This window comes from Cyprinus carpio, unplaced genomic scaffold (assembly GCF_018340385.1).
Source record: "Cyprinus carpio isolate SPL01 unplaced genomic scaffold, ASM1834038v1 S000006580, whole genome shotgun sequence".
Classification (NCBI taxonomy): Eukaryota; Metazoa; Chordata; class Actinopteri; order Cypriniformes; family Cyprinidae; genus Cyprinus; species Cyprinus carpio.
This window is the reverse complement of record NW_024879235.1, coordinates 179,687-202,695: the sequence shown is the minus strand read 5'-3', so window position 1 is coordinate 202,695 and position 23,009 is coordinate 179,687. Positions and strand designations below refer to the sequence as shown.

The 23,009-nt window shown below is 37.8% G+C and overlaps 1 protein-coding gene across 1 annotated transcript; it reads right to left on the bottom strand.

The window, feature by feature from the left end:
- Window positions 1–11,528: 11,528 nt before the first annotated feature.
- Window positions 11,529–19,970, bottom strand: LOC109062836 (angiopoietin-related protein 1-like). The gene is made up of 5 exons (XM_042754673.1): window positions 19,881–19,970; window positions 15,513–16,333; window positions 14,380–14,573; window positions 12,498–12,768; window positions 11,529–11,840 (listed from the first exon to the last, which is right to left on the bottom strand). The coding sequence occupies exons 2-5, from the start codon at window positions 16,300–16,302 to the stop codon at window positions 11,653–11,655; spliced, it is 1,443 nt and encodes a 480-aa protein (XP_042610607.1). The 5' UTR covers window positions 16,303–16,333; window positions 19,881–19,970; the 3' UTR covers window positions 11,529–11,652.
- Window positions 19,971–23,009: the final 3,039 nt, after the last annotated feature.

The following is a 23,009-nucleotide window of genomic DNA, read 5'->3' as shown; positions in this document are numbered from 1 at the left end:
TGACTTTCACAAACCCCTTTCATGATGCACTACATCATGTTGGGTCGGGTTTGTTGGGATGGTTTATAAAAAGCTAATAATTCAATAAAACGGGAATTTGGTGTCAAAAGGGACAAATGAGTTACAAAGGAAATCACTCCCTCTTACTGTTAGACTGAAAGAGAAGTACAAAAAAAAAAAAGTGGTGTTTGTGGACTCATTTAGATGAATATCATGTCATGGGATGTCAGAGTATTTAATTCTATAACATATGTAGCCTGATATTATTTAAAACTGTGATCTGATGTGTTTAATATTTAATGTGAAATGTTTTGTATACTCAGTAATCCCATAATTATTATTCTGATAACAGATAAAATTGCTTCTGTTGCACAAAATGATAATACATATATATACAGTACAGGTCAAAAGTTTGGAAACATTACTATTTTAATGTTTTTTGAAAGAAGTCTCTTCTGCTCATCAAGCCTGCATTTATTCGATCAAAAAATACAGAAAACAAAAACAGTAATATTGTGAAATATTATTACAACTTTAAAATAATAGTTTTCTTTTGAATATACTTTAAAAAAATAATTTATTCCTGTGATGCAAAGCTGAATTTTCAGCATCATTACTCCAGCCTTCAGTGTCACATGTAACATCCAGTCTATCACATGATCATTTAGAAATCATTCTAACTATTCTGATTTATTATGAGTGTTGGAAACAGTTCTGCTGTCTCTAATATATTGAGAATAAAAAGGTTTACAAAAAAGAACTGCATTTATTCAAAAAAAAAAAAAAATAATAATAATAATAATAATAATATTATATATATATATATATATATATATATACTTTTTTCAATTTAACACATCCCTTGCTGAATAAAAGTATTGATTTTATTTTTAAATAAAAAAAGAAAGAAAAAAAATTACTGACCCCAAATTAATGACCAGTAGTGTATATTGTTATTACAAAATATTTATATTTTAAAAACATAGCTTCTTTTTTTTTTTTTACTTTTTATTCATCAAAAGTATCCTAAAAAAGTATCACATGTTCTGAAAAAATATTAAAAAGCAGAACTGTTTCCAACTTTTGATAATGAATCATCATATTAGAATGATTTCTAAAGGATCATGTGATAATGATCCTAAAAATTCAGCTTTGCATCACAGAAATAAATGATAATTTAAAGTATAATAAATTTAAAAACAATTATTTTAAATTGTAATAATATATCACAATATATTATATATATAATATAAAATATAATATACATTTTTTTCTGTATTTTTGATCAAATAAATGCAGGGTTGATGAGCAGAAGAAACTTCTTTCAAAAAACATTAAAATAGTAATGTTTCCAAACTTTTGGTCTGTACCTGTATATATATATATATATATATATATATATATATATATATATATATATATATATATTGTTTGGTGCACTATATTCATGTTACAAATTAAAATTGCTTTTCATTATGTAAAAAATATTTACACAAATTTCAGTTATCAAGGTGCAAGGTTAAGAGTTGAGATGAGGATCTACAGCCAGAGGACTGATTTTAAATCAACATGACTACAGTCCAGATCATGACAGAAGAACTAACACAGCAGCTCAGCATTCACAATAAGGACAACAACCAACAATGAATGAAAACTGAAAAGGGGTTTAAATACACAGCATAATGAAAAAAAAAAAACCTACCAAACAAGAACTAAACACAGTAAAAAATAGAATATAACCAGGAACAAAAACCAAAACTGTACAGCAATGCAAAAATACTACACAGAAAAACTGTGTAGAACTGAACACAACATGATAGAAAAAGTTCATTCTAGCTGATGTCAGGATATATAAGAATGTGCTGTCTGAATGATCACTCATATGCCTGCAGTGTTTGCTTTTCATTCACACCACAGCCACTCAATAAGAGTGTGCTTATAGGAATGTTAAAAACTGAAACATAAAATAAAATAGTCTTAACTTGACAGCAATATATTTATTGCGATCTGTATTGTTCATTCTTTTGTCACGTCACAGCCCCATAAACTGAAGCTATGCAGTCTGTACCAGAAACACAATTGATTAGTTTATCTCTCGAGTCTTCAGGTTCAAGTCATTCATTCATCCAGCCCCATAGGCTTCCCCCTTGTCCAAATACCCACACTTGCAGTCTTTGCACTTGACCACTTGACTACTTATATGATGTATTTCTAGTATTTGGCCCAAGTGTCACCAGATAGCAAGCACATTTGGGCCAATTCCGGCTAAAATGAGGCACTGTCGACTCTACAAGGTCTCTACAGTCTCGGCATCTGTGAGGAGATAAGGGGCCAGAACCATGCAGACTCTACAAAACACTTACTGTATATATATACATGCACCAGGTCCGCACTCTGTGTAGCAGTGTGTATTTATCTTTGGCCTGAGTTTGTTTTGTTGCAGGCGGGCCGCTGCTAAGATGAAGGAAATCAGCCACCTAAGAAAAAGATTTGGTAAGATTAGTTTTCAAGAGGAATAGCCTACTTTCAGCTACAAAAAGGTAAGTTATTTCATTTATTTAATGTTCAATCTTGTGTTGTTTTATGTTTTAAATGTCACAGAATATAGTTTTTAAGATGATTTCTATTAGAGAGTTTGCAATGATAACATACCATCGAGAGAGAGAGAGAGAAAAAAAAAGATCCGGTCCCGGAGATAAGGAGTGTTAATGAGTATTGTCTCTTTGGAATAATGTTGTTATGTAATTTTTTTTATTACAAAACTGATCAACTGTGTACAGTGTACTGTAACGTTAGCTATTGTAAATTATATTTACAATTAGTAATATATCATTTGTTAACTAAAAATTCAGTAAATCTTTTCCAAAAGTGATTGCTGTTGAACCATAGGAGTTGGACTGCGCTGGTTGCGCCATAGTTCCCTTTCAATTCATTCGCTTCGACATTGCTATGGATACTAAGTACTACTAAAGCCTTATTGAATCACACCAGTGAAACTGGCCAGTGGGAGTTCGAGCGCGTGAAATATAAGGAGCCCCCCTCTCATTGATTCAGAACCTTTTCCTTCAGCCAACCTTCTACGAGAAGCAAGAAGCCTACCAAGAATACTACTCACTGTGATCTACATGCTGCAGTGGACACACCTTATCTTCCCCTGCTGTGTTCCGGTGAGCTTCGGAAACAAGGATGACCTCTCACGATTGCCTCTCCTGCACAGAGCCAATTGAACCCTCTGATGGCCATGAGTTGTGTGTCTTCTGGGTTATGCAGAGGCGGCTCTTGAGGGAATGGATTGCCCCCACTGCGAAGAAATGAGCAGACTCTGTGTGGTCATCGTCCAAATCAATGAACTCTCCCAACTAGCCCTGTTGCACTCTTCTTCTGCAGCCTCGTTCAAGCCAAGGAGGAATGAGCTTCTGATGTGGATCTGTTAGGGTCAGGTGATGAGCCTGCACCAGCTCAGTAACCATGCGATCCTCACCCTCCTGCTGCAGGTCCCCTTCCAGTGTGCTTCGCTGAGCTGAAGATGTGGTGTCCTTCGGTGCCATGGAAGGAGATGAGGATGATGCCATTTCGGTGGCAGCGTCTGTGAGGGAGGCGTGGTCCATCCGCCCGCTGGATTACACTGCACCCCACGGCAGTGATGGAGAGGACCTCCATCATAGTGATGTCGAGCTCCTAAGTGTACTGTCTAAGGCAGTTGATGAGCTCAGTTTGGATTGAGTGCATCCTGCCGAGCCAGCCAGAAGCCGTCTGGACAAGTGGTACCTCCAGTCAGACCATGGCCGAAAAGACGGTGACTCAGAGGTGCACGATGAGATATTGAAGTTGTTGAGTGCGTGCCGCTCACTAGTCAAGTGTACAATCCAGGATCCTCCCTCCTGTCTTCTGTGGACAGCACTGACCAAGCGGGGTATGTTAAACCCCCCCCGGGAAAAAGCTGTCGCTGCCCATCTCTGTCTTTGAGCCGCGGTGAACTCCAGAGTGAGAACCAACACATCTCTCCCCTCTAAACCTTGCCGCGCCACTGCAAACTTCGCCAGCAAGCCTTTCTCTGTGGTGGGCCAAGCAGTTTCAGCACTGCACGTGATGGCAATACTCCAGGTGTATCAGGCCAAGCCACTCAAGTCTCTGGATGAGGGTAGGCTGTGTGTGTTCACCATGCCCCACTGCCTGTTGCGGGTGGCAAGAACAATTGTCATATTTGTGTTTTGACTGTTCCACTATGCAGTGCAATGAAGTCAAAAAACATACAAAACTCACCTCAATATCAGAGCAATTTCCCTCCTCTCACTCCCTTCTTCCCTAATCACTTGCTCTCTCACTCATGTGGTATTACACTCCCCGCCCCTCAATGGCGAGTTATCCCTCACGGTATGCAGTCCACCTCTCCCGCTGTCACAGTTCACAGAAGTGTGGCAGGCACTGCCAGGGGTATCAGAGTGGGTTATGAAGTCAATAAAGAATGGCTACACGCTTCAGTTCTTCCGCAAGCAGCCCTGTTTCAATGGTGTGTTAATATCCACTGTACAGGAGCAGAATGCCTCAGTTCTGCGAGAGGAAATACACAACCTCCTCGCAAAACACTCTGTACACTCTGAGACCGGCTTCTACAGTTGTTATTTTCTGGTAACTAAGAAAGACATCAGACTCCCAATCTTTGACCCTTAGACCGCTGAATCGCATGGTTTCGAGGCACACGTTAAAAACGATTACACTGAGAGAAATCCTCTCGCACATCAGACCGAGAGATTGGTTTATCTCTGCGGATTTAAAGGATGCTTATTTTCACATCAAGGTAGCCCCTCGCCAAGGCGCTTCCTGAGATTTGCATTTGATAGCATATCAATTCATGGTCCTACCCTTCGGCTTATCCCTGGCTTCATGAACGTTTACGATATGCATGGACTATTTCAACAAGGTCCTGTAGACTGGCTGTGTTTATCAAGAGCGCCAATATCATTGCCGGTCTCATTATGGTTCTGTATGTGAAATTTGACATACTTAGTCAAGCCAGGATCCATCGCAGTAACACAGTGGGACTGTATACGTTCCCCATAGCAATGTCAAAGTGAATGAATTGAAAGGGAATATATCCGGTTACTCACGTAACCTCAGTTCCCTGAAATAAGGGAATGAAACATTGCACTTATTGCTGTGTCACCTAGCTCAGGATCTTATTATGCCAAGCTGCTTCAGTCAAGATTCTGAATGGATGATGTACAAGCGCCCCTTACATAGACAGGGGGCCCCTCATATTTTGCACACTTACCTAGCTCAGGATCTTATTATGCCAAGCTGATATTGTTCTTATCTTTTTGAAAGAAAATATATATATACAGTGAAAACAAACAATAGAAATCATCACAGAATTTGTAATGGTTTCACTGGTTATAATGGGACTTGTATTGGTTTTAACACATTTTCAAAACACTAAACACCAATTAGCACAACATCAGTCTGCTGTGACCCATACCATTAACACAATTCATGTTGTTTTCACACAATATTCAGTAAATTAAACACGTTTAATAAAAATGCTTTAAATTTTTTCTTTCCACACAAGCTTACCCCATACCAAAACCATAGATCGTACACGTTATCTTTTTTACAAATGTTTAACACAGCATGACAGAAATGAAGACCAAATGTTCCAAACTTTAAATATAGTGTAAAGCCCTCTATTTCTGCAACAACAGCAACTCAAAAGTATTGAAAAAAAATATCTCTATATAAAATATTGTAACAACTAATAAGCATTTTTTGAGTAATAGATCACTAAAATATTTAGAAATATCTGATTCCAGTCTCAGTTGGAGGAATAGTCAGGTGTTGATGCTCTTTCCATTACATCAACACAGAGTAAAAAATACCTATTTGAACTGGTTTTATGAATGCAGAACAACACAAAGTATCAGAGATAGAAAAAATAATGCCTGGGAGAGGAATAGTTAGATCAGAAGAAGATAGGTAAGGGAGAAGAAGAGGTAAGGGAGGGTGAAAGAATGTGTGCTGGACTGTGCAGGACTTTGTGTTGTTTGTTTGTTTTTTCCCTCTTACACATGTGGAACCTATGAAAGGATATTTCTGTCATGGAATATATAAAGGGTAAAGGGTAATTGTGACTTTGTTTCATCTCACAGTTCTGACTTTTATTTCTTGCAGTTGTGAATTTATCTCACAATTCTGATAAAGTCTGAATTGCAAGATGTAAACTCACAATTCCAAGAATAGAAGTCCCAAATTATGAGATAAAAAGTTCACAATTACCGTTTTTACCTTTTTTTATCCTGTGACGGAAACAAGCTTGCTTTACTTTTTTATCCTGTGACGGAAAGCATAGTAGTTTATCTCTGGAATCAGCTACCATCCACATCCAGCCCTCATCCACTGGAGAGCAACTTCAATCAAGGTTCTGATTGGATTTTGACAGTCACTGTGCTGCGATTGATTATATCTTCCTATTGGATAGAAATGTAGAGCTAATGATCTGGCGAATGACTCGATTTTGAATCAAGTTTGCTGTATTTTGATAGAGTTAGATATGTAGTTTTTTCTACATATACTAACTCTATCAGAAAACAGCAAACTTGATTCAAAATTGAGTACTCAGCATTTTGAAATGTAGAGTTTGTATTTATTTAACAAAATGTGGTTTTGGCCAGAAAATGAACTATTTGGCTAATTGTGTGATGTAGGTGTGTTACTGTGTTAAGAGTTTAGAAAAAGTAGTTTAATATTGGTAAACACTTGTTAGCAATTGAAAAAAAAAACTGTAACGGAGACTCTGTTGGTCTCTACTGGTAATTGGTCTCCTTCTATTGGTGGCTTGTTAAAACCAATAAATCCTAATGGAATATGTCCCACAACACTACAGAAAACCATTTTTTAATGGTTTTAATGGTTAAAATATGATGGTTTGTAAGGCTTGTAATGATATTTGTACTGGAAACCATCATTGGTATTTGTGGAATATGTCTAAAGAAAATAATTTTTTAAATGTTTATTAATGTACATTGTCCACTTTCAAAATAAAGAAATAAATTCAGTACTGGAAACCATTAGAATTTATGTGATGGGTAGTCAGCAATCAGAATTTATGTGATGGTTTCTATTGTTTTTTTTGTTTTTTTTTATGTAGATCAGAACAAGCGTCATTCATTAACTCACCTTCACAGTCGTGCTTCTCTTAAATCTCAATTTAAATGTTTATTTGATTGAGTTCAAATAAACAACAGCTAAATATCATTCTCCAGTTACTACAAACACTTCTCCAGCACTTGAACTTTAACTTCATGTTTTGAAGATAACACTAGTTAAACAGAGAAAAGTCAGAAAAATCTACGGTTTTCTTACTTATTTTCTTGGGTCACTCCAGGTTAAGTGACATCGATGAATTCGTTTAATTTTTCACATCAGTATTTTTAATTTTTTTAATTTTTTTAATTTTTTATATTTCAATTCTCAAGTTAATCATGCTAAATGTCTGATTCAAACACAAGAGGGCAGCAGAACATTTGCTTACTGCACTCAGAACATCTGTTTGAAAAAACACTTAAAAATTAATATCAATAACAAAACATACAAATAAAATAATGAAAATGTGGCTGCATGTGGCATAGATTGTGATCTGTTAAAAGTGTTTTTGAGAGATTATATTGATTACAGGCCTAGGTATATACATAATTACTACTTGCAAAATGGGAGGAAGGCATTTCTTTCACATATGCTTCCACTGCACTAACATCAGATCATCTTTGTAAAAGAATGATAACTGAAGGGATCCTCCTGCTATCATTCTCACTATCCTATGAAAGCATAAAAAGGATTGTTCACCCCAAAAAATTTAATTACCCATTTACTCACCCTCAAGTTATCAGTATATGACTTTCTCCTTTCAGACAAATACATTTGGGATTATATAAATATATTTGTGATTATATTAAAGGCTTTATAATGGCAGTGAATGGCTGTTGAGAGTCAATAGTCCAGCAGAAATCCAATAAACTGTGTACCTCCATCATAAAAAGTGATCCACACGGCTCCAGGGGGTTAATAAAGGTTTTCTGAACCGAACTGATGCATTTGTGTAAGAATAATATACATACCTAAAAGTCGTACATGCGTTCACGAGAGAGTGACGTTCCAGCAGATGACGTAAGATGTCTGTGTAGCGTGAGCTCTGGTGAGAATATGCTAGTATCGCGAGAACCAAATTTTGTTTACAGAAAAGGAAAACCAGTCTCCTCTTGGCTTATATCAAAATCCTCTGACATTTTTCTTTATAAATCCTCACTTTGTGCTTCTAATCCGGTGTTTTGCTTTGTTCTCTCCTCTGTGCTTTGTGTTCGTCACTTCTCACCGGAGCTTGTGCTACCCCTACATCCTACATCATCCGCTGCAACACCACTATCTCATAAATATCCAGCATTCAAATAATGAACGCATGAATGAAAACTACAAGACCATTTCAAACAAAAAAATAATAATAATTGACAAAATCATATTTCAAAGGAAAAATAAATAAAACACATCTTTGTTCTTGTCCTGAAAACTGATTGGTCTTTCAAGTAGACTTCAAGTAGACAGCCGCTGTCTCTGTGAGTGGGTCATTTATTCACTTCACCAGTTCATTCACAAAACACTGATTCAATCAGGAAGAAAGCAAGTGTATGGCTGCATCTGAAAGCGCAATTTCTTCTGAGTTCTAAATGTGTCATGAATAATGGTCATGTTGTCATTGTCAAGTGACTTGCCAGCGTCAGTTTGCATCACTTCACTGCCATTCATGACTCCTTTTTTTCACCTGCTGCTTTATGAATACTGTGAATTCAGCATATTGCATATTTGGATGCTGTCTTTATGAGTTAGTCTTTGAATTATTCACTCAACCAATTTGTTCTGAAACACTGATTCATCAGAAATGAAACTGCTTCCGCTACCTAGTGTTACAACAATTCTGTTACGAATGATCACAGTGGAAATGACATTTGTATTTAAGTCAACATTAACATCAAAGTGACTTACTTGCTTGTTTCACGTACTTAAATGGTTTATCGGTGAGCTAATTCTACATAAAAGAATGCTTGTCTTCATAATCAAAATGTAATAACTTGGTCTTTCTCTGAAATTACCTTCTTCTTCAGCTGAAGCAGCACAATTATATTAACCAATAGTCAGTACTATGTGTAAAATGTGTGTCAAATATTCACATATTTTATATCAAGTATATATTTGTAGGACAGCAGAGACACATTATCCTATAAGTGGCACGTGGCATCCAGAACTATCAGGATCAGGGGAGCAGATCGAGATTATTATTATTATTATTTTAAATGAATCCAATTAATTGCTTATAATAAAAATTTAAACTCTACATTTTTACCTTAATGAATCTAGACCATTTACAGAAATAACATGGGTTGCAGATGCAGTTGTCACTGACTCTCTTACTGTGATGTGATCTTCCTCTGGTTACTGATGAGTGCAGGAATGAAGGACATCAGGCTGTGTTTCTTATTCTTCTGCCATCAGATATGAAATGCTTTATGACCAAAGTTCAAGAGCGAGCTAAACTGATTAGCGTCTCCTCATACACATGCAGAATTAACAAATGTCTGGTTGGACTTTCCAGCTTCCGCAGGTTCCAAAGAGACCGGTGGGAATTTTGACGTAAGGTTTTTCGCAGCATCTTTCAGATTGAGTCCTTTTCCACTCTACGCTCACAGAATGACTCTCTTCAGATGTCCAGGACGGCCAAAGATGTCACCTTCACCCACAAGCACCTCGTGAGAGCCAGCAGTCCCAGCGCACGGACCACTCTACAGGTCCTGGTCAAACGGTGCGACCGCCAGTCAGATTTCATGCCCGGCTCACACTATGCCAGTGCTAAAAGAAGGCTTTTCCTTCAGGCCGAGAAACCAGAGGAGTTTTTGGAAACCCTGGATCACACTGGCTCCCTGTGTGCTTCAGGGATGTGCTAATGCACCCAACATGTTTATGTTAATTTGAGGTTTGCATTTATGCATCTGGACGCTTTATACGGCTGTGAGAGTGACTTACAGTATGTGCTGCATACAGACAGGAGGAACATGACTGTGCTACAAAATACACATTACTGCTGTGAATAAATGAAAATGTATATGAATTGTGCATTTAACATGATGCTTTTACCAAGTGCATTGTTTGTGCTCCCGCCATGAGTCCTACTTCTGCTACTGCACTAGGTGACCAGACGCAACGTTTTCATCTGTTGAACCAGAAAACAGAGTCTCATCTACACACCAGAAGACCAGGAGTGACTCTTTTCATGACAAACCGGAGGGAAACACCTAGAAACCACTTAGAAAACACACACAGTGCCACATAACGAGTGCCCAGAGTGCCCTCAAGTCATTCATTTAAAAAACATTGTGATGATAAAAGGCAAATTAAAGAGCAGAATCTATAAACACGTTTGCCTGATTTTTTCTTCATTTATATGGCAATAAACACTCCATAAAGAGCTATTAAAGTTGTAGTGGTGGTGCGCTATTGGTCTCTTGGCTGTTTCTTTGTCTATTTGATCATCAGTTTGAGAAGAAGCTGTTAAAAGATTAATTGTGTGGCTGAACTGAAAGTATTTGTACTTTTATACTTGTTGTGTTTTAGGAAGAAGCCTTTAAAACTGGGTTTGATGGATGCACCGTCTGTTCAGGGTGTTTCCCGAGACACTGGGATAGATGTGGAGAATGTTAGATGGATGGACTTTAAATCTGTGAGTCTTCCAGAAGACAAACATGTCATTCTTGCTCCTTCCTGTAAGCGGAGCGGTTTTCAGACCAAAAACTGACAATAACGCAAGTCTGGTCCTTCATTTCATTGCTTCAGGTTTCCTTTCAAGTTATCAAGAGTTAATTTGCATTTCTGAAAGTCAGTTAATAAAAAACTTAATGTAAGAAGAATGGCAAGTTTGAATCAAAAGCCCTTTGTATCATGATTATAGCAGCAATGAAGCCAACTGATTAACTGCAAAAGCAATAGTTCTACAGTTTAATGCACTGATGAAGCAGAAGCTTTTATCCAAAGCTAAAGTCAGTTAAACGTCTGCACAGAGAACATGTGCATTAGCCAGTAGCTGGACTGATGGAGGAGGAGGAAAAACACACAACAACCACAGACATCTGGCCTGTTTCCATGCAGCGGTTGCTCTTACCCACTCTCCCCATGCAGCGCCGTCTGGAGCCCAGCAGTATGTTTCTCATTGTGCTTCTGTGCTCTGTTCTTCTGCCCCGTAACGTCTAAAAAGCCACCAAAATAAACGTGAGGTGGGAGAAACTGTGGTGTATGGACGGCTGTACTTCACCTAAATGTGTTTTAAATACATGTTTGAACGAGTCTCTGTGTTTGATTGATCGGATTGACAGAATGATAGAAAGTGGCAAAACATTTGAACGAAGCTTCTGATGTTAAATCTTGTTACATTACGTTCCCACCGGGAAGCTCATGATGCATTAAAAAAAAAAAACACATTACTGAATCAGCCTAAATACAATCATTTATACCAACAAAACTTATTTTTATTGGTTAAATTATGTCGAATTATGTAGAAATAGCTCTCCGAACTGTGTTTCCCACAGCACCATGAAGAAGCTGAAGTCAGTCAGTCCTGCTTCAGTCGATGGGTCTGATCATCATACGCACAGACTTCATGGAGTAAAAACCCCCTCCATAATCGGCCCAGAATATGCCGTCCTGAAAGCGGCTGCGATAGACTCCTCCAGAGTACCACACACCGTTGAGATTGGCCTGACCGCAGGCGCTGTACCACCAGCCAGCCTTGTGGAAATGAGCACAGTTACCTGAGAGACAATCAACAATCAGTGTCTCAGACATTCTGCCTCTCAGTTAATCTACACTATATTGCCAAAAGTATTGGGACACCCCCTTCTAATGAACAGGTTTAGCTACTTTAGTCATTTCCATGAGTACAATCTGAATGTTTAAGCATATAATGATATTCCAGGGAATTGTGTGCTTCTAATTTTATAGCAACAGTTTGGACAGGAGCCTTTTCTTTTCTAACATGACAGTGTCTCTGTGTATAAGGCAAAGTTCAGAAAGAAATGATTGATTGAGTCAGTGTGGAAGAACTTGACTGGTCTGCGGAAACCTCTGTTGTGACTTTAAATGTTGACCTCGAGCCAAAAACTCCTCACCAAACACCAGTGACTTTACTTCATTTTAGACACTTACAAAACTGGAAATTCATTGAAATGACTAAAATGGTCAAACCTGTTCATTAGAAGGGGGTGTCCCAATACTTTTGGCAATATAGTGTTTCTTGCCTTAAAAATGTTCAGATATTTGCACTGGAAAACAAGACTTGTTCTGCAGCGTATTGTTGTTGTCATTGTAAACATGTCATTCTGAATGATGTACCATATGTAAATGAGGTTGAATGACCCATGTTTTATAATGACATGCCATAAATGATCTCACTTGTGGTGAAGGATCACCTGAGAAGGCGTCGTTGTCGTGGTCCAGCGTGGTGAACTGTTTGCCGTTGTGGCTGCTCAGTGAATCCCCAGCGTTGCCCTGGTAGGTTCCCAGACGCAGACGGTACGACTGGCTCTCGGGCTCCAGGTGGAAGCTGCTGTAGGCCGCATAGACCTTCTTCCCCATCCAGTCCTCCAGCTCCACCAGCAGCTTGTAGTCTTCCTGTTTGCCCAGGTTATAGATGGTTTCCAGACCCAGCCAGTGTTCACCATCCACATCACCAAAGCCTTTCTGGAGGACAAGAAAAAGAGAGCTGAACGCAGCTATTTACTGCAGTCACTGGATGCTGTTATCATTACCACTGCATTTTCCAGTATTTTGAAATACCGGAAATACAAAGTAACCTCAGGCTTCTTTGAACAACGGGGCTTTGGGCTGATGAGGGATGTTAAAGACATCACTGCTGATTTCAGCACACACTGCGGCTGATTGTTATTATTTCACTACAGCAATAAGCTTGTGTGAGTTTAGTTACAGCGCAAACACACCTGCAGAAGCTCATTGAACGCTTTGGCTTCACTGGAAAGTGTGTGACGTTGAGGTTTAGGAGGCTTCACTGTGTGTGTGTGTGTGTGTGTGTGAGTGTGAGTGTGGGGCTCAGAATGATGGAAGAACTGATGAAAAAGAAGGAGGGGAGTAATAAAAAAAGGATGTTGTGATGTGAATATTGTGAGAAAGATATAGATGTTTCGGAGCTCCATCGTCTTCACCCTCATTACTAGTGTTTCTATGAGACACGTTCACCAACAACGTCAATCTGATTCTCTGACAGCAGCTCACGAAGCTCTGTTTACTGAAGAAAATCATAGAGGTCTACCTCATATAATCGTTCAACTGTCTGTACAGAGTGCTGCAGGGATGAGGTGTTTTTATAGGCCACAAACTGGAAACCAGTTTCATTTAAGCACCTCCAGTTCCATCATCATGAAGATCAGTTTTTTTTTGGATAAATGCCTGAAATGAGGTCTGTGTTGAACACAAAATTAAGATATTTCCATGTTTTACTTGATTACCTGAGCGTGTGTTTTTTGAAGCTTTTACTTGTCTTGAAAAGTGTCTGAATGGCACTACAGATTTTGTCGAGACACTGAACACCATGATGCCAAACAGATCTCATCTACTCACTAGTCGCTGTGTTTCGAATCAAAATATTCTTTCTCAAACTTCTAGAAATACTTGTCACAGTTTATTTTTGTTGGTGATGATGTGGTGTGTTTGTGTTTTATTTAGTTTTTTTTTTGTTGTTTTTTTTTTTTGTTATTTGAGTTTTATTTTTGCAGTTTCATAAAAGCTTTGTTCATTTGTGTATATTATAATGATGAACAAGCAACCCAGGCTCACTGAAAATATGTGCTTGCGGCAAAGTTTCTGCAGCATTGATATAATGTGTTTTATTTATTGTTTTTTTTGTGTTTTGTTTTTGAGTTAAATAAATTCTTTTTGTGGTGTATTATGCCGAGTGTGGCTATAAAACGCGCTCTCATGTGACTGTGGCGATATTGTGTGGTGTAATATAATATTGTGCAAGGAACTGAGTAAACTTTTTTTCTTAAAAACTTTCTCCCAATAATATTGTGCAAGGAACTGAGTGAAAATTAGGCTTTCTTAATCAAAAGTCTGGCCCTGTAAATCATACTTTGTGTGGTAGGGGATTGTATTTAGAATTTTTTCAGTATTGCAAAACATATAATATTAATATAATAGGGTAGGGGAGTGGACGTGCTGATTTTATTTTGATTGGATTGTGTTATTTTGTTATGTGTTTTTGATGGTAATGTGGTATTGTATTGTTCAAAACAACTGGTTCAAAAGAGCAATTCATTGTGAATCAGACATTGTTACCTTATAGCTGTCCCAGTTTCTGAAAAAGTTGACAGATCCATCTTTCCTCCTCTGGATTAGCGTCCAGCCGCCTCTGTCCACGTCATGCTCACACCAGGCCTGTACAGGTGTCTCCGTCCCGTCCGGCTTCAGAAGATACGTCCCGCTGGTGGAGTGTCCTGCCTGCATCGCCTGAAGACAGTCCCGGAAGGGACCTCGAGACACCAGCACACACAAATGAGTGAACACACTCCACTGATGAGGAACGAGCATCAGTAAAGCTCTTCAGTGCTGACATATATCTTTAGTTATGGTCTTCTGCCTTTCAGATTTAGATTACCAGATACCTGTTAACCTGTTTAAGGTTAGTGGCTAACAAGAGAGAACTAGCTCAGTTTTCTTGATTGAGTAATATTCTGCACAGGCCTATGGTTTAATTGTTTTATTGGGTCTTATAAGCTTTTGTACATTAAATATTGCACATTTCTGATATGCTCTTGATTTACATTTAAGCATTTGGCAGATGTTTTTATCCAGTTTATTCAAAGTATACATTTTATAAGTTCTTGCTTTCCCTGGGAATTGAACTGATGAACTTGACATTGCAAGCACAATGCTCTACTCTATGACGTACATAAGTTTGCAATTACTTTATATTATCTGATTATTTTGCATGTCTCAGAAAACTAAACTTGTGGAACATCAAACACCTTAACAGAGTTTTGTCCAGCTAAAATAACTGGAAGCAACAAACACCTAAAGCCTTGCACATCAAAATAACAAATGGCTGTGCTGCTCTTACATAAAGAACAAAACAAAAAAAAAAAACATGATGAGAAGACTATTTAAAATATAATCCTAATGGGTCTAGTCTTTGCACCTGTCTGCTTCAGGTTAGAATCAGGACTTATGGAGTAGAAATGACTTGGTGGCACTGTCACAAATAAACTAGGGTCCGCAGACCTGATACAGCAGCTTTTTGTATTTCAGGATGATTCTGTTGCTTAAATTTGATTTATTCTTTAAATGTGATGCGTTTGGTGTGCATATGAGTGTTAATTTTTAATGCAGTTTAGTGACACTAATGGAAATGACAAGCGTGTTGGTTGGCAAACACAGATGCTGTGTGTTTTGCTGTGTAATAGCGTCATTACCCTCCAGACTGACGTTCCCCTGAGGAGAACCTCCTGTGGGTGCCGGAGCTGTTCTGGGACTCCTGTCCTCTGGAACGGGCCAGCTTTGACTCTTCTGGATCTCATTGGAGAAGCGAGGTACATACACTGGGATGTTCTCAGGCACGACCTGCACAAGAGGCGGAGGCAGCGGCTCTCGTCTGTGATTCCCGTACACCTGCAGACATCGCTCCTCCAAAGCTGCGATCAGCAGCGACTGGCTATTGACCAGCGCGGCCAGCGAGGAGAAGCGTACCTCCAGCTCCCTGTAAAGAGCGGACAGCCGCAGCGCCTCCGCCGTGCTGTTGAGGATCCGTCCCTCCAGCTGCGCCAGCTCCAGCGAATTATCACGCTTGCGAATGATTTCATGCAGCAGCTGCATGTACAGCTGGGTGACGCGGGAGTTCATGTTGCGCGACTCTTTGCGTAAAAGTTTCATTTCGTTAACCATGTTTCCATCCACGTCCACGATCATTCGGAGTGTGTCCATTTCACGTCTCTGCTTGGTCAAGAGCTCCCGGACGTCAGCTATATCCAACTGCGTCACGCGCTCTTTATCTGGCAGAGAAGGGCCCTGGCTGGCACAGATCGGCCCTGTGATCTTCTGCTCTGGGACCAAGAATGTATAAGAGCACTTCCTCTGGGCCCCATCAGCTGCGTCCTCTACCAGTCTCCGCTTTCGGCTCAGGACGGGCCCTTTGTATGCACTCTTGCTCCGTTCACAAGTGAGGATGCAGAGAAGGGCACAAAAGATCCATGCATGAGGACTCATAGCAGCAGAGAGGAGATCTGACCCATGAACCCTGAGGCAAAACAACAGCACAGAGTCATATACAGTACACTGTACTTATGGTGCTGTACATCTGTGGCTTAGATTTGACAGGGTTGGACGGTAACACAATAATTACAGTCATTATCATACAATTATAATTCATTATTATACATTTAATTCCAAAAATTAGGTGCTGTGAACAATATTCATGCTATGTTTTCCATGCAATGACAACATTTTTGTCAAGCTCCAAAAATGTTGACTCGTGCTAACAGCCAATTGATTCTTGGGGATTTTAACACCAGTCCAACTGTGGTCATACATTAGATCTTGTGTGATTTTTTTTTTTTTTTTCAAGATTTGAGAATTAAGAGATTAAGGTTATTGAGCCATGTATGTCTGACCACTATCCAGTTGTGTTTGAATCTGATTGCTCTCACCCTTTCTCTCCCTTAATCCACCAGTTCCCAGCCTTGTGCTATTCTGAATTAGATGTTTAACATCTGTTTCCTCCTGCTAATGCTATCTAAGTGTTCTGGCTCCAAGTTGGATATTGTTATTGTTGGATATTAAAGATGTTTATCCTATTATTAGTACTATGGTGACAGCTGTAGTAAAGACATATGTCTAGTGAAAGGTTTTGTGCCAGCTAGATTTAAACATGCAAATTATTATTTATAAAAAAAAAAAAAAAAAAAAAAAAACTCTGCTGAATATGCAATTACAGAAATATATATATATATATATATATATATATATATATATATATATATATATGGCTGTTTGAATTCTTTTAACTTTTTGGTTGTTTCAATCTGGTTTTAGATTCCTATATATTCTCAAATTATATTTTGCTTGCTCTGGATTCAGGCTCATGCGCTGCTTTAGTTTTCTTGGATCTAAGCATGGCATTTGATACCACTGACCTTTATATTCTTCACAAATGTCATATGGTAGGTATCTAGGGCACTGCACAGGGTTTGCTTCTTGCCTTGAGAACAGGACTTTTTTTGTAAATTTGGGCAATTTTTCCTCATCATCTGCTCCTTTATATTGTGGCATGCCCCAGGGATCCGTTTTGGGACCTTTATTATTCCCCCTTTATATACTTCCTTTTTGGCTACATTCTTCAGGAAAATAATATTGATTATCATTGTTATGCTAACGATTCCCAGTTTTACCTTCCAGTAAGGCATGGCACTACAGTTTCACTTAATGTCTTGTTCAAGTGCATCTTAATGAAGATAAAACAAATGTTTAATTTTAGGTTGTCCCATCTCTTCTTTCCCTGTCCTTAAAGTCCAGTTAGTTCCATTCTAAATTTGCAAAAACCTTGGCATGATCTTTGACTTCTTTGACATGACTCTACTGCAAAACTAAAGCATATTCTGTCAAGCAAAGATTTGGAATTAGTCATCCATTACTGTAATCCAATCTACATCATCTCGCTTGCAAGTTGTTCAATATGCAGCCACAAGGCTTTTGACACATTCTAAAAACAGGGACCATACGTTCCTTTTATTAGTGTTCCTCCACTGGCTTAAATTCAGGGTTGAGTAGGCTAGAGTGCTCAGATTGTCTAATTATTTACATCTATCTGTTCCACTTTGGATCTATTTATGTTTTTTTTTAAAGGTGTTTCATAAATAAGTGCTGCTGTTTCATATTCAGTCAGTGCTTAGCATCATTAACACTAGTGTAAGTCTGAATATGGTCAGGCACAAATGAGATCTGACTGCTGCGGTGGAAGGTGTTAGTTTTAGTTTTACAAACAGAGACATCTTTGCACAACATCTTCTTTTGTGTTTCACAGAAGAACAAAGCTCAAATGATGACAGAATGTTTATTTTAACTATTTGAGTTTGAGGGTAGATTTTGGTGCCAGACAATTTTACAGACTACATTCTGTGGTTTGTTTACCTGTCACGCCACACTCTACCTCACGGCTCAGGGTCAGGTGAGTTTGCTTTCCATCTCATTAGTGGCCCAGTTTTTCCCTTCTGTGCCCCTCAACCATGAAAGGTTGGGTTTCTCTATAATAAACTGAGTGACTCCTTCAGCGTACGTATGGAATGGAGTCATTCAAAAGTAGAAATTTGTCTTCAAAATGATTCGTAGTTCATATATGTAATATGAAGAATTTCAGTGCTGAATGCTGCTTCACTTATAAGAACTGGGTTTTAAATGTCAGTAATGATTTAGCATCTTTAATGCAGCTTTACTTAGAGATGAATTAAAAAAAAACATAGGCTCACTGAAGCCTTTGAGAGAAATGAGAAAGGGAGGCGGTGATGTAGTTGCATGTATTTGACACGAGCAGAACCGCAGCCTTAAATAGAGCAGGACTAGTATGACTGATGATTCAGTCACAGTGTTACAAACACTGAGCAGCATTATTCCTGTGGTTTGGTGAAAATGTTCAGGACTGGCTGCTTTAGTATTTTCCATTATATAAACTGCTTTGGCAGCAGTGTGTCTTCTTACACAAAGTCAAGAAAACAGAAGGAGTGAGGAAAGTGTTCTGTTACCATCTTGGGTCAAAGAAAATAAGTTAGGTCAAATTTTCTGTAATGCATTTCTCTGTCCTGGGGCAGTAAATCAGAAGCTTCTTAGCTTGTAGGAATACATGAACTATTTAAGTGTTTCTCAGACATGAAAAGGTCTCAAAACCTTTAGTAACACAATCATTAAGGATGTTTTGGAACCTTACTGCTGCTGAATTAGGACAAAAAAGGGCCACATTTGCAGCACATGAAGGAGGATTGTGGATGTCAGCAGCACAGCACGTACTGGGTGGATATTATAAGATTACTATGAGAATATGAACCAAATTCAACATAAACACTGAGTTTTCAGACTTTGTTTACACTACTTCAATTTGACAGAACTCTGATGGAAACTAAACTGTGAGTCTACCAAACAACACAAGACTTTCAGAAGTTTTGCAATGCCACTTTTTTTTTTTTTTTTAATTCAACAATACCAGAATGCAAACAGACTCCCAAACCAAGACAAAGCATTGGAAAAAGTTACTCAGAGTAACAGTAGTTGAGAGCTAGATGAAGAATCTGCGGTCTCAGTGGAAAATACCCAATCGGATAAAGTTACATCCGTCTGAAGCCACTTTTCTCCTGATTTCTGAGGATCATGCGATGTGACCGTCTGTTTAGTAACACTTCAGCCTAGATTGAGGCTTATACATAATACATCTGCAGATAATTTAAATGAATTGTGCAAACATTTAATATATATGCATGCAGTTTTGACTGTACATTTCATTTTAATATAGCTTAAATATGATTGAAGTTTTGGCTGTTGATGTTCTCCAAACTTCCACACCACACCAATTTAATAGTGCATAATAGTTATAATGCATTATCAGATTTTTTTTCTATGTATTACAGTCATGAAGCATGAACTAAATAACTACTAATAAATAGAATTAAGCTTGGAAATGGGTAAATGTTTTAGCTGTTACTTTATAAGGTATTGTAGATACGTAATCTTTTATTTCTTTGTCTATTACAAAAGCAAGAGAAGTATGAACAGTTCAGCAGAATAAAGTTCCAGTCACTGACCTCTGTGTTCTTTCTGTCAGACTGACGATCCTCCGTCTGTTGGAGTCTCTCCTTCTGCAGATGAGCGGCAGACGCCTGCCTCTTATACTGCTCTCTGTGTGTGGTGTGTGTGTGTGTGTGTGTGTGTGTGTGAGAGAGAGAGAGAGAGATAAAAAGAGGCTGGAGAAAAATCTACCTTTATTGCTATTCATTTATCAGCAAAAATAATAAGGAAACAGACCTATTATGCCTCTTCATCTTCTTCTTTCAGAAAGTAATAATGATAACGAGTGACTATGAGGAACAGATTGGAGAGACAGTGAGGGTTAGCAGATCTTCTAATCAACTTCCAGAGAAACAGGACATTAGAAAACATCCTGAGTCTGACCAAACCCAGCTCAGAGGACACGGTTTAATGAAGATAATTATGTTTTTCATCTTTAATGACAGGAGTGGGCTTCTTTCAGACACTCGTCCCATCACACGCCTCCCCCTGCAGGATTCAGGACCTTTCAGACCTTTCTCTGCACAAACCCCATCATCATAAATCTTTATGCCACAGCAGATTAACTTCAGGATTAGCTAACAGAAGCCTTGGTAATGCATACTTCAGCAGATCAAAACATCCAGAAACCTGAGGTCACAACTGAGCAGCTTTTCCAGTTAACATATGCATCATAATAACATAACTCACCAAAATTTCACCATCACCTTTAGTTTTATTAACTCACTGCATGCACATATGTTTAGCTTGAAATGTTACAAGCAGCAGCTCCGCTAATTATTCTCCATTTGCTCTTCTGTTTCTACCTCAGGATGTCAAGATAACTAGAGATCACACCAGGGTTGCAGGTAACATCACCTCATCCAGCGATCTGTGTTTTCTGTTTTATGAGGTGTACTGCACAATGACTCGTGTTCAAAAACTGTGAGACCACTGCGATTGCTGAACTCACAGCGGGTGAAATGAAAAGACTGATTTCATCAATATTTTCATTAATATCTGATGGTATTGACAAGAATTTTTGATGATAACTGCAGTGGTACAATAGTCTATGTTTGTGTTGTGAACACTGTATACAGTATCTCCTTCGATCTGCTAATATGAATTTCAGAATGAACATTGTTCAACAGCTTAATCTACAAAAAAATATGTTTTTTTTGTTTATAATAACGTTCAGTTGTAAGTCATTAATAAGTGGTTAGTTAATGATGAACTAATCATTTACAAAACATATATAGATGATTAGCAAGTGACATGCTAACATTTTATATATGTTTTGTAAATGCCGTTACAAGTCATTTACAAGTGATTAGTAAATAAGAACTATCATTTATGAAACATGACTATGTGTTCAAATGATTCTAAGTGATATGTAAATTATTTATTAATGTTTTGTAGAAGTTATAAAGTAATTTACGAGTAATAAGATGAATGAGTAACTAATCGTTTTACAAAAAAATGACTATACGTATCATAAATGTTCAAAAAATTGTTACTTTTTTGAATGTTTTGTAGATTCAGTTATAAATTATTTACAAGTGATTAGATAATGATATACTAATAATTTACAAAACATGACTATACGTTTATAAATGATTATTAAGTTATAAGCCCGCAACAATTTACAAATCTGTCATAAGTTATCTTTAAAAAAAATAGGCGTATTATAAAAGGATCAAACAGATCCTTAGTAAATGGTTAGTTAATATATTATTAATCACTGAAATGTCAATGTACCATTATCTCAATAAACAATTTGTTAATCATGAACAAATGATGATCAAAACATTAGTAAACGATGATAATCATATTTTGATGATCGTTAAGGTTGTAAGTTGGTTGGTTAAAACCCACGAAAATGCCATTATGCTAAAGCTATTTTTTTTTAAGAATAATAAATTAATACAAATGAATAAACATTTTAAAATGACTTAGTCAGGGGATTGCAATGCGTTAAGTCCTTTCACTCATCAGTGCAGACTTGTGTTCTGTGTGGGGATCTAGTGATGTGAACTGGTTTTACCTTCCACTGATGCTCACATCAGGTGCAAAGTGTTAAATACTCCATGTGTTTCAGAGAAGACACTATACCCTCACCAGTCCAGTACTTAGTACTCACACACAGTGTTCCACCTGTTATAGATGATTGCTGTAAACACATGAATAAATCATTTACAACCCTTCTCTGCATCCCCTAATCTAAAGTGTAAACTGTCCATCACTTGTAAATGTTATACATTCATTTGCAGATCTTTATAAATTATGTACAGAAAGCAGTTTGGTATTTGCCATATGCAAAGGTTGTGGTATGGTCTTTTACTTACAGGATATACAAATCTATACAAATCCCTTATATGATATTTAAATTATAAATATTTTTTATGCAAATATATTTTACTATTATATAGATATATTTGAGCCTCCCACTCCTCATACACAACGTTTTAGCCACTTCACAAAATAAAAAGCAATATTATTGACAGTGACTATTATCTTAGTTAATATACTATTGTCATAAAAAAGATCATTTTAAGCTCCCTACTCACCATAAATCTTAAACATAACCATTTTGACAATATACAAAGTGTTTACAGGCAGATAAATGTACGTTAGTCACACAATAATTTATTTAAAACATTACAAAAAGCAGTATAAAGAACAGATAAAACGACGCGTGTGCTACATTACCAGTGCTGACAGCAAAACAATTTTGTGTGAGTTACAGAATGAAATTAAAGTGTTTACAACCGCTACAAACATTCTCCTGAGCATTTTCCATCCTTCAAAGCGTCGCGCCGCATCTCACGAAACACAATTTGGCATGTCGCAAACAATCTATGGTGGTCGCAAATAACAAGTGACAGCCAATAAGAGCGAGGTTTGACGTCAATGCCGCAAAACCAGTGTCGTTGTGTAGGAGCGCCAATTTTGAAAGTTTTAACGGATGAGACGGCAGCATGTACTGCCCATTACGGAAAACAAATCTTTTTCTCACACGGTGGTATCGTACGACTTCTGAAGATTTGGAATAAAATGCACAAAATAATGGACTACGTTTATGGTGCGTTTTCATGTTATGGTAAGCAGCTGTTCCAAGGGAAACAAAATAAAAAATAAACAATTAAGTGCTGATTAAATGGTGACAG

Coding starts and splice junctions, on each gene's coding strand:
- LOC109062836 (XM_042754673.1), bottom strand. CDS start 16,302: ATGAGTCCTCATGCATGGATCTTTTGTGCCCTTCTCTGCATCCTCACT. Junction 14,574..15,512: donor GGGGAACGTCAGTCTGGAGG/GTAATGACGCTA, acceptor TGGTGTCTCGAG/GTCCCTTCCGGGACTGTCTT. Junction 12,769..14,379: donor GAAACTGGGACAGCTATAAG/GTAACAATGTCT, acceptor CTTGTCCTCCAG/AAAGGCTTTGGTGATGTGGA.